At 50.0% G+C, this 12,226-nt stretch overlaps 1 protein-coding gene across 4 annotated transcripts in view; it reads left to right on the forward strand.

Moving 5' to 3' along the window:
* The window catches only part of St3gal1 (ST3 beta-galactoside alpha-2,3-sialyltransferase 1), an 84,906-nt gene extending 81,228 nt beyond the window's left edge, over positions 1-3,678 (forward strand). For all 4 annotated transcript variants that reach the window (XM_029560319.1, XM_029560318.1, XM_008826455.3 and 1 more), the window contains one exon: positions 7-3,678. In XM_029560319.1, the coding sequence (XP_029416179.1) occupies positions 7-180 (174 nt within the window). In that variant the 3' untranslated portion in view covers positions 181-3,678. The remainder of the gene's footprint in view (positions 1-6) is intronic.
* Positions 3,679-12,226: the final 8,548 nt, after the last annotated feature.

Genomic DNA, 12,226 nt, shown 5'->3' on the forward strand with positions numbered 1-12,226 from the left:
CCACAGGTGGACTTGTATGGCTTCGGGGCAGACAGCAAAGGGAATTGGCATCATTACTGGGAAAACAACCCATCAGCGGGTGCATTCCGAAAGACCGGGGTTCATGATGGCGACTTCGAATCCAATGTCACAACCACCTTGGCATCCATCAACAAAATCCGCATCTTCAAGGGGAGATGACGCTGTGACCCATTAAGAAGGCTCGCACCATATCACAGCTCTCAGCCTGCAACCCCAGCATCCCACTGGAGCCTGTGTATTCTGGAAGCGTCCAGAGATGACCTTGGGGTGTTACTAGGCTCACTTGAAGCCTCTTGCACCCCCATTTTTGGCAGCATCTACTCAGCAAGGTCTCCTGACTCTCCTAGGATGCAAAGCAAGTCTTAGGCCTGCCTCAGGTGGGAGGAGTTCCCCACTGCTGTCCCCTAGCTGGGGGAAGGTGGGCAGATGCTGGGAAAGGGCCAGCCTCCAAACAGTTATTTTTGGCTTCTGGGTGGGAGGGAGCGAATCCTGAGGATTCCTGTTTTGTAGAGGCAGGCATTTCCAGAGAAGTCTTTCAGATGCTGCTGCTGCCTTTTGGCCTCATGCTCACACTCTGACTGGAGAATTCGAGACCGTTATCTATCTCTAGAGCAGAGCCATACTGAGCCACACCAGCACTGGGGCAAGATGCTGTCCTCCTTTGCACGAAGCCTGGCCTCTTACTTGGAGTGAAAACCTGTTGTCCCTCTCTTCCCAAAGCTTACTAGTGATGGCTGGGCAAAGCTTCTGACCCCAAAGGTCTTCCTAGAAACCTGACCACCTGTTTCTGTCAGGAGAAAAACCTTAATCACCCCTCCATGTGATCAACCTTCATGGCGATACTGATGGCTGTGAGCGGGTCTGACTACTTCCACGTGCCTTTGTACTTGAGGGAGAAATGCATGTGTTGTCTGACATGAAGGAAAATCCCCAACTCGAGAAAGGGGACCTCCACCAGCACCCTGCTTTGCTTCATAGTGCAGAACCTCTTCTCAGAGGCCACCCGGAGCATGTCAGGCCACCCAGTGCATGTCAGGCATGGGATGCCCAGTCATATTTCCTTGAAATGTTGGCTTCAGTGTCCTTGACCTTCCAAGGCTGCACAGGGGCCCTTGACAACCAGCAACACCCCCTGGGGCCTGAGTGCTGGGCCAAGTCCCTGGCTGCCACCTTCCTGGTGCCCTTGAGGGACAGGGTGGGGACATCCTAGGACCGTAACTGGCACGTACCTCCTCTCCTCACCCCTGTCTGCTCTCCCTTCCTCCCTCTACAGGCTTCCTGATTATTTATTGATTGATGGATTCCGCTGACCCTTTGTTCACTCTCCCTGTGCTGCTCCTGGTGTTTTTGCTACATTTCTGCTTTGCCTGGCAAGTGGGGGGCAGGAGCAGAAGGGAAGCCTCTGGGCACCCTTGATGCTGGTGTTGGGGAATCTGGGCTGGAGGCTTGCCTGTGGTGCTGATGGTCCTCTGTAGGACGGGAGCTGTAGAACCCACCTGTCTTCTTTCTCACTGCAGGACCGACTCACTCAGGCTAGGGCCTCCCGCCTCACTGATAACTTCTTTGTCAGGGAATTAGGACAAGAATGAACAGGCCATGGGTGGTGACTGTCACTTCATTACAGATGTTCAGTGAGAGAAACCTCTGTTCTTGCTGAAAGCATTTCCTAAAGGCCACTGCTGCTTCACCGAGCCATAGAGTGGGAGTGTCGAGGGCCCCGGGAGCTCTCCCCTTGCTCAGGGTCCCCTCTGCAAGTGGGAGGTCAGGAGCCACATACAGCTTTAAGCTATTCGTAGACACCCCCAGAAAGGGGACACAAGGCTGACGTTTTCCTGGACTCTGTCATTAGTGGCTTTGCTGTTGCTTCTGTTTGATTTTCAGAGATTCAGAATCTAGACTTTTGGTGGTTGGGGTTAGGGGGTACCCTGTTTCCATTTTCAAATTTCTCCAGACTTAAGACACTTGGCTGCCAAAGGCTGGCAAACCCCTGTGAGGGCTTTGTTCTGGAAAGGTCTCCTCAAAGGCTGGAGGTTCTGATACTCCCAGTGTGAAGAACCCAGCAGATGTTTGTGGGTCAGCTGGTCAGTTCCAGGGACAAACCTGAGCTAAGTGGACATCGGCATAGGGTCACTGTACCTCCTGGGCTCTACTTTGTGAGAGCAAGTGCCAGAAGTGAGGCCACAGCCATGTCTAGCTGAATGCTGCCCAGGAAACTCCTCTGGTCTCCATCAGCCCCTTCCCTGCTTCCCTTCCCTTTTCTATCCCTCCCTCTTCCTATAACCCACAGCCCATCCCCTATGTCTCTGGCTTAGCAATGTGGGCTCTTAACTGAATAAAATCCGGCCCATTGTGACCAGAATTAAAGGCACCAATTAGATTAAGGTAATTTGGATCTCTCCCTGGGGTGCAGGTGGCTGAGAACCGGGAGGGGCCTTTCCTAAAAGAAATCCTGTCCTGGAGTTAGTGGGGAGTAGAGGACCCTACTCCTCCAGGACAAAGGGCTGAACTAGAAACTGCTAAGCCCAGGGGGTCTGGGGAGTATAGGTAACATCCTAGCCTGTTTTCCAGCCTGCGATGAACCTGGTGATTAGTTTTCCAGAGCTGGCAACAGCCTCCCCTGCCCTCAGTCTCTGTTAGGACAGAGAGATAAGGAAGGTGGCATTTGGCTCATAGGAAGGATGAAGCAGAGAGGAAAATCCTTAAGCCAATGCCTTTATATTGCTTTTCTGGCATCAGACATCATCCAACAAACTACATGTCCTGGGCTAGTGAGACAAGTCCAATGGGAACAGACACCACAGTCTGAGGAGGGCCCTGATTGGGAAAAATACTTTAGGAAAAAGGCCTTTAGAGGGTCTAGATGGAACCGCAGTTGCCACTGTGGCCACAAGAGGCTGCTAGAGGCCCATCCTGCCTCCTGGGAATGCAGCCTCTCTGTCAAGGTGAACATTGAGAACCCCAGTTGGCTTTACATGTGCCCTTCAAAGTAGCCCCCCAACAAGCAGGATGAGAAAGGCCTACTCCAGGGAGGTTCTAAGTGCCCACTGTGCATCAGAGGACAGGGCCCAGCTGTGTGCCCTCAGCCACCTGCAGGAATCACAGAAGGAGAAAATAGAGCACCACAGCAACCAGGCTCAGGACATAAAAATCGTCATTACTCAAACAGCATGTAGCTCCGCCAGGCCAGGCCAGGCCCCATGCCTACCTCCACCTCCCTGGGACCCTGTCCCCACCTTCCCAGCATCTCTGCCTGCTCAGCTTCTACCCTGGTTCCCCCTGCCCTAGGTCTGCCCCATGGCACCCGCTTTGATCGTTTAGCTAAAGCCCAATCTGGACATTGCTTGCCTCAGTAGGTGGATGAGGGCTGCTCCTGACCCCCCGGTCCCCCAAACAATCACATTAGCCCTTTCCCGAGTCCCCTTCAAAGCCAAAGTTCTTCGAGCACTTTTTTTCCTCCTTTGTTCGTTACCCATTTAAACTGCTTTCTCTCCCCTTCACCCCATTTCTCCTGGTTGGTCTGACTGCATTTTGAATGACGTTACTGAGTCTGTCTTCCTCAGCCCCTGCTCAGTTTTATTTATTATTGTTGACTATTTCCAATGATCTGAATCAAAGTGAATAAAAAGCTATTTTATGGTTTGGGTACGTTCAATGTTCTACCAGAGTTCTGACTTGGTGCAATTTCTATTCATGGGGTCCTTTCAGTCCCAGCATGGCTCAGTGCCTCAATGCATCATCTCCTGGGTCCCCTGGGATGGTGTCTTCCCGATGGGGTGTGGGAAGAGGGTTCAGGAGACAGAGTGGAGCTGTCCCCTGCTGTGTGACTGTGGTGAGCCTTACCTCTCTGAGCCTCTGATCTCAACTTTCAAAGGGGCATGGCCATGCCAGCCTTCAGAGGGGGCGAGCAGAAGCAAAAGCATCCCAGGAGACCCTGGTGGACACAGGCCAGTGGTTCCACCTTTGACCAGGACCCAGTGTACACAGAGGAGATGGCCACACCCAAGGAGGGGCACAGTCAGGTCCAAAGTTGGTACAGCCACCGTTATTTGGGTTTTTAAAGAAATAGTTCCAGAACCCCGTGTCCTGACTTTGCTGTATTAAACTGGTGTCAGTGATCCCTCCTAGTATGCACATGGCACTTCACAGTTTATGTGCCACCTCCCCTACCAGGGCTGGTCTTGATCCTCACCATAGCTCACCAGAGCTGCAAGCGAGAGAGAGCAGTGGTGGGCCCAGGCTCCCAACCCATCCATCCACTGTTCCTTCCCTTTTCTCTGTATCAGCCAGGAGGCATTCCCTAACTTCAGTGGAGACTGTCTCTGGAGGCCTTCTGAAGGCATTTCCAGGACTAGATGTGTAGATGTCTCCACAGCTGCCCAGCCCTGGGCTGTGGAAGGGCCTATTGACTGACTGTGGGAGGGGTCTATTGGCTGTGGGAGGAGCCTACTGATTGGGAGAGCCTATTGGCTGTGGGAGGAGCCTACTGATTGGCTGAGGGGAGGGCCTACTGACTGTGGGAGGAGCCTACTGACTGGCTGTGTGGATAAAACTGGAATAATGACTGGTACACACACCCATGGAGTATTGGGTTAGCACAGGTAAAGGGCTTGGGAAAGAGCCCCGAACACACCAATAACTCTTAAATGGCCCATTGGGCAGAGGAAATCAGCAACACCATGAGGATGGCCAGGCTCCAACCCCCTCTGACCTACCCATCTCCTCTCCCTGTGTCCCCGCCCTTCCTCCTATCCTCAGTGATGAGGATTCACATCACCCTACATCTTCTCCAAGTGACTTCTTCAATCCTAGAATTCGTTTTCCTTGAACGTTTCTCCATGTTGCTCCAACAGGGGCCTGTGTTCATTTGTTATCAATACACAGACATACACAGTACACACCAAACACACACATAGCAATAAACACAATACACAGTACAACACACAATACATACCACACACAAAACATACACAATACACACATACAATGCACACAACACATACACAATACGTATCACAATATATATCACACATTGCATAACACACACACAATATGCACAAAACATACACAATACACACAAAACACACCCCACACAATGTGCACACACAACACACACCACAGCACACACCACACACAAATACACACAATACATACACAATAAAACAACACGTACAACTCATACACAATACACCACAATGCAAACACAATAATACACAACACACACGTGCATACCACACACACATAAACAATACTCACTACAACACACATAATGCACACAGCATAACACCATGAACCCACACACACACTACGCACAAACTACACAAACGCAGCACACATCTACAATACGCACCATCACATACTGTACATCAGAGACCCAGGCCACTGGGGTTCCGATTGGCCGCACATTGCCGCTGCAGTGTGAAGATGCAACCGCAAGGTGGCAGCATGCTGCAGCCGATTCTCCTTGAACAGAGCCTTGTGCCGGGTGCCCTACCTCCTGCCAGGTCTCAGGCTGGAGTCCCTGGAAAGCGCTTAGCCAAGACAGCGCAAGGGTTTGAAGACATTTCTTCTGGACTCCCCTTGGCACCTGCATGCAGTGACAGAGCCAGTCCCTCTGCACACCCCACCTGGCCACGACTTGGAGAGTCTAGAGGAAGTTTCTGAGTATGCGCTTTTGATTTCTTTTTCATTTATAAGGAGTTTTAAATGCCCTCGAGGACTGAAAAAGTGTGGCGAGGCACTCGTTGCCCCCTTTTCTTTCTTTGTTGATTTTTCATGGGGTGTGAAGGAGAAGGGAGAGGAGTGGGCAGCCAGGAGCAAGTCCCAGGTCTGGGGGGTCCTAGTGGACCTGGGACCAGTGTGCCCCATGGCAAGAGGAGGTTTAGAGATGAAACTTGGGTTCCTGTTTGCCCTTTTGGAATGCAGCTGTGTGCCCTGGCAAGGTGGGAGCCTCCCTGTCCTCTGTGCCCAGTGCCGAGGGGAGGGTCTCCTCACTGTCTCAGTGTACCTAGGACATTTGCTTGTTCATGCTCCAGATACAAGAAGAAATGATCCGCCAGCCAGCCGTCTCTCTGTCCACCAGGGCTGCATCCCTCAGTTCAACCAACCAGACATAGATTAAAATATATGTGTGTGTGTGTGTGTGTGTGTGTGTGTGTGTATGTGTGTGTGTGTTTGTGTGTGTGTGTGTGTTTGTATGGTTGAGTCGAGTCAGAGGGTGGAGCCAACACACATCACAGGACTGGAGCACCGTGCCTGAGTGGAGATAGGGGGGCTGTTATAAGGACTGTAAGATGTGTTCCTAGCCAAAGAGCTCTGGAGATGAGCCCTACCCACTGGTTCTGGGCAGTAGAGCAGGCTCAGCCCAGAGCTTCTCAGTTCTTCCTGATTTTGGCCTAGAGTATCACTCGGAGGGCTCAGAGGTAGTGGCCACCAGATGGCACAACAGGGCCACCTTTGGTGAGAATGATTTCAACTTGAGTTTGGCTCTGATCCAGAAGCTTTTGAAAGCCCTGTGAGAAAAGGCACACACCCTTGAGCAAGGTCAGAACTTCAAAGCACTTTGCCTTAGATGTGAGCAGGCCCAGCACCTTTCTGATAAGATTGCTATCTCTGTCCCTCAGCTAAGTAAATTGTTCAAGAGCACAGATCTGAGCACAGTTGGAAAAGGCCAAAGTCCTAAGCCAGTGTGGACTGGATGGTAAGTGTTCTGTGGTGTCCTCTTACCATGGGGCACACTGACCCAGAACCCCCAGACCTGGGAATTGCTCCCATCTTCCCCCTCCCTTCTCCTTGGTGCTCCATGATTTCTAAACTGTGTGACCTATGAAGGAGCCTGCCATCTCTGAACCTCGGTTTGTTAATCTGTGAAAGGTCATTGGGTGGCATAGTAGACCTGAAACAAAGGTGGCAGCCATTTTCTGAGGTCTCTCTGTGTGCCCACCACTTACCATCCTTCTCCCTGAATTCTTCCAAGAGCCCATGAATGAGATGGTGGAGGTATCCTCATGGAGTCCCCAAGATGGTTTGCCATTTGCCTATGGTCACACAGTTCATGAGGACTCAGCCAGGAATAAAGACCAGATCTGACTGTATATCAATCAGGCTGGGACAAATTAATGCTGCAAAAACAAATAAGCCTCAAGTTCCACTAACTTAGAACAAGGCTAGTTTCTTCCTCAGGTGGTTTCAGGGGTTCTACCCTTCTCCCATGTGGCGGCCCAGGCTGCACTGTGGGTTTCATCTGCTGATATTGCCAAGATCACCTTCAGCACATAGCCCTCAAGGTTACTGCTCAAGAAGCCTGTGATGGCTCAGGAGCTTTCAACTGTATCCAGTTGGACCAGCGACGAGCATGAGCCTCACTGCCCACATGAAACAACAGGATGGTGGGATAGAACGTCTGGAATTCTCGAGGGCCTCTAACCCTCACTGCCCACATCTCCCTTGATGTACAGATCCCATCCTACCCACCACCTGGTCAGTCATAGGCGAACCTGAGCAAAAGTCTCAGATTTGAAGGCTCAGAGGTGGCAGTCAGCAGGGCAGGCCCTGGAGTGGCATCCCAGAGGACAGCAGGCCCAGCCCCAGCAAGTGGGGGATCCAGGCTGCTCAGTCTGGCTGCTGTGTGAGAGTATGGTATGGAAGGGCCTTGGGGTGCTCCCGGTAGCTATGACTGTGCCCTTCTCCTGGTTTGTCCTGCCCAAAGGACTCTTTCCGATGCTCAATCTCCAACCAAGGCCAGGATGCCACCTTGGGAACTCTGCAAGCAAAGGCAGAGACCACCTGGTGGAGATGCTGAACAGCACCTTGGGCATCAGTGGAAAACAGTGGATCACGCTCAGGAATCCAGGCCACTCTCATTCTCAGGGCCTGCAGGGAAGCTGCTTCTGGGTGCTAGCTTCCGAGCTGTAGTTCTGAAACCGTACATAAGAGAGCTAGAGCAAGATCTGCATTTTTCAAGCTCTCCTCCCATCCTTTCTTTCCACTCACAGATGGCCTTGAAAGGCAAGGACACTGTGGGAGCCTTCCCTCCTGAATGCCCAGCACCTACCACAATATGAGGCACCTGGTAGGCACATGAATCATAATCATGTTGATTGCCAAATAGTTTCCTACTTAGGGTGAAAGCTATCATGTACTGACACATACCAGCCTCATCTCAGAGTTGACATGAAGTCTCTAGCCTGCTTCTCACATGCCTCTGGGCAGGCAGTGTCACTCACGTGAACATTTTACAGAAGAGTGGACTAGTGCTCCTAGAGGTGAGCCACCTGGTCTGCAGTCTGGCTGCTCAGCAGCAGTGGACCCCAGTGGGAACCAGGGACTCCAACTCCAAGCCTGCACTGCCCCTTAACCTGCCACCTTGCAGTGTCTTTAGACTATTTGTCTGGTGCACACAACATCAAGGCATCTGGTACTTCTCTGATTCCTTCTCCAGTACTTTGCAGGTCCCTCATCCCCCAACAACCACATTCAACTACCTGGACTGCTCAAGACTCCACCCTTGTCTCGTTTCTCACAGAGCAGTAACACCCCTCTGACACGTGCAGACAAACTCCCTTTTTTCCCTCTCTCCTCACTCAGGTCCCCATATTAATCTGTCCCCTGAGAAGTTTCCTTGCATGTCTTAATGTTCCTTTAACTCCACAGACCCAAACCACAGTCCTTGCCTTCCCTCCCTGTCCTGCCCCTGCTCCTCTGTGTGCCTCTATGACAGGACAGACATGCCTGACTTCAGAGCAGAGACCCCAGCATCCCTGCTACCCCACCTCTACCCCATGGCTGACCACCATCAACTCTGCCCTCAGGCTTCGGGAACAGATATTGCTCATACTTACACTTCTCCACAGCCTCACAGCCTCACTCATATGAGTTAGAACTCACACTTCTGTTCTTTTTATCTTCCGATCAGATAGTACCAAAGACAACTTGCCATCGACTCCTTTCTCTGTCCCAATCCACTGTCTAGACTGTGCATAGACAGAGATGCTGAAACCCAAGCCAGTGTATCAGTCAGCTATTGCCGCAGCAATTCATAACAACAGCACATCAAGCAGGGTCTGCATCAGGCTTTGGCTCAGTTGCACTTGGCTTTGGTCTACACGGGAATCCAGATCTTCTTTATTGTCTCTCATATTTCCTGACCAAACTGATACGTGTGGAAGGCAGGGACAGCAGACCTACCTCCAAAAGCACATTTAAGATCTGATTTCAGGCGGGAGAGATGGCTCAGCAGTTAAGAGTGCTTATTCCCCTAGTAGAGGACCCAAGTTCAGTTCCCAGCAGCCATGCCAGGTGGCTCACAATGACCTGTAATTCCAGCTGCGGGGAATACAGTGCCCTCTTCTGGCCTCCGTGGGTGCCACATGCATGTGCACAAACTCACACACAGACACACATGTACACACATAATTAAAAATAAAAACAAATCTAAAATCTGACGAAGAAGATCAATCTCAATTTCTTTGCTGTTCTTCCCATTAGAAGTGTCCCCTCCCCGTGGATCTGAACAAGTGTTGCGACGCCTTCAGCCGATACAAAATGACGGATGTGATTGTGGCAATTATAGAAGGTCTTAGGAGTCTGTAAGCTTCCAATTCCCGGCTCCTGGAACCTACCATAGTATAAGGAATCTCCACAGGCCATGGGGTCTGTGGTGTGGATGGGAACTCTAGCTAAGAACAACACGACAACCACGTGAGGCTTCCACGTTGGAAGGGTATTCTGTGGTGAGCAATGAGCAGCTGCCTTTTGCATCAAGCAGAACAGAAGGGAAGTGTAGCTGGGGAAGCAAGAAATGGCGCTTTGAACTGCTATTTGGGGTAATTTGTTACACAGTAATACATAACCAGAATAGATGGCTAGGCTCAAAGTCAAGTGTGAGGAAGAGCTCTTCTTGTAGCAGGAAATGTAGTGAGGTACAGGGGACGCTGTCATGGGGAATGGAGCACGAGACCACTCCCTTAGACCTTCATGGTGACATGCTGTCCCTTTACTGGCTTCCACAGCAGCTAAGAACTAAACCATGTGTGTTGTTGGTAAGAATGTAAATCACTGTAGCTACTACAGAAAAAAACTGTGCAGATTCTGCAAAATACCTAAAAATAGAACTGCCACATGATCCAGCTATTCTACTTCTGGTATACAGTGAAGAAATATGAAATCCGTATGTGGATTTCTGCACCCTATATTCAACTCAGCTTTGCCTGAAATGAAATCCACATTAGTATCCCTCAACACGAGTGGGTGAGGAAGCGGGAGCGTGCGCATGGAGTTCTGCCAGCGGGATGTGAAGGAGATCCATGGCTTGACAACAGGATGAACCAGGACACTGTGTTGAACTGGACATGTAGGACAGATGGAGTGGCTTCATTCATGTGTGGAATCTGAAGATGTTGAAATAGAAGCAGAGAGTAGGATGGGGGTTACCAGAGGTTGGGTTGAAGCTGGGCAGATGTTGCTCAAAGGATATAAAGCTTCATTTGAATGGAAGGAATAAGTTCAAGGACTCAGCATGCCAGCTGGTGACAGTGGTAATCTGCAACTGCCAAGCTGGTTTCTTTCTTCTTTTTTAAATTAATTAATAATTTTTAAAATTTTTTTATTTTTCTGGTCTTTTAAGATAGGGTCTCTTTGGAGCCCCAGCTGGCCTGGAACTCACTATGTAGACCTGGTTGGTCTTGATCTCACAGAGAGCCGCCTGCCTCTGCCCCCCGAGTGCTGGTGTATACCACCATGCCCAGCTGCCAAATTGGTTTCAGGTGTTTCCACCATGAAATTATGTATGAGCTAGGTTAGATCCGAGAAGAGGGGTGTCAAAGTAGATTTAAAAAGCCACACAGAAAGGCCTCCTGCTGCGTCTTTTCTGCCTTTTTGAGGGAAGAAAGGTACAATCTCTAGACTAAATGAGAAAACGTGCATAAAGTTCCTTATATGGTCGCAAGAAAGGGGCGAGTGCCCTAAGTAAAGACCGGGGGATGTGTGAGGCAGGGCTGCTGACACCGCTTCAGAAGAGCTCCCTTTTATGTTTATTTTGAATTGAATTTTTGTACATTTCATACAAAATATCTTAATCATCTTTATGCTCCCTTCCCCAGGAAGACCCCCCATAGCCCACCACACCAGATTTCATGCATTCTGTCATATGTGTTAAGGTCTATTGAGTCAAGTTAGTGTACCCAATTGTCGCTCAGTGCAAAGTCATTCTTCTAACTAGCGTTAAAAAGAAATACTTTTTAAAGTTTACTTATTATTATTGTTGTTGTTATTAGTTTGTGTGGGTGTGGGTGTGAATCCCCCCACACACACACACTAGCGAAGGTTAACAGACAACTTTCAGGAGTTCATTCTCTTCTTCCCCCATGGGATCCTGGAGCTGAATTCAGGTTATCAGGCTTTTACTGATGACTGCTGAGCCACCCTGCCATTCCCCAAGTAAATCCCCATAGAATGGGAGAAAATAGTTGAGTTGCAAACAATATCCCCCGCAAAGGGTCCAGTACTCAGAATATATAAAGACCCTTTACAACTTAACAACAAAAATCAACAAACCTAATTAAAAAGTGGAGAAAGCCACTTGGCAGGAGGCTCAGGTAAAGTGCTCCTGAGTAAATAAATTTGAGTTTGGATTCCCAGAACCCCGCATAAGGCCAGATGCAGTAAGCACGGGTCTGTAAACGCAGCACTCCCACAGCAATATGGGAGACAGAGACAGGAGAGTCTTGGGAAGCTTGCAGGCCAGCTAGCTTGGCATAACAGTGCAATGGCAGACAATGGGAGACCCTGTCACAAACAAGGTGGAGCGTGAGAACCAACACACCAAATTGTTCTCTGACCTCCCCACATGCATCATGATGTGGGTGCCTGCATTGACATGCAACACTGAGCACGCATGCGCGTGCACACACACACACACACACACACACACCACATTCATTAAATAAGTAAATAAATAAATAGATAATGGAGAAATAATTTGAATAGGTGATTCTCCAAAGAAGACATACAAGTGGACAACACAGGAACGATTTTCAAGATCATTAGTCATTAGGAAAAGGCAAACCTCAGCCACCCTGAGGAGACACTGCACTCACCAGCACAGCCATAATCAGGACGATCGGTAGGAAATAACCAGCGCAGACGAGGATGGGGGAAACTGGCACACCTGGACCTTGCTGCTGGGAATGAAAATGGCACCACTGCTGTG

This window comes from Nannospalax galili, unplaced genomic scaffold, assembly GCF_000622305.1.
Source record: "Nannospalax galili isolate Female #2095 unplaced genomic scaffold, S.galili_v1.0 scaffold472, whole genome shotgun sequence".
Taxonomy (NCBI): Eukaryota; Metazoa; Chordata; class Mammalia; order Rodentia; family Spalacidae; genus Nannospalax; species Nannospalax galili.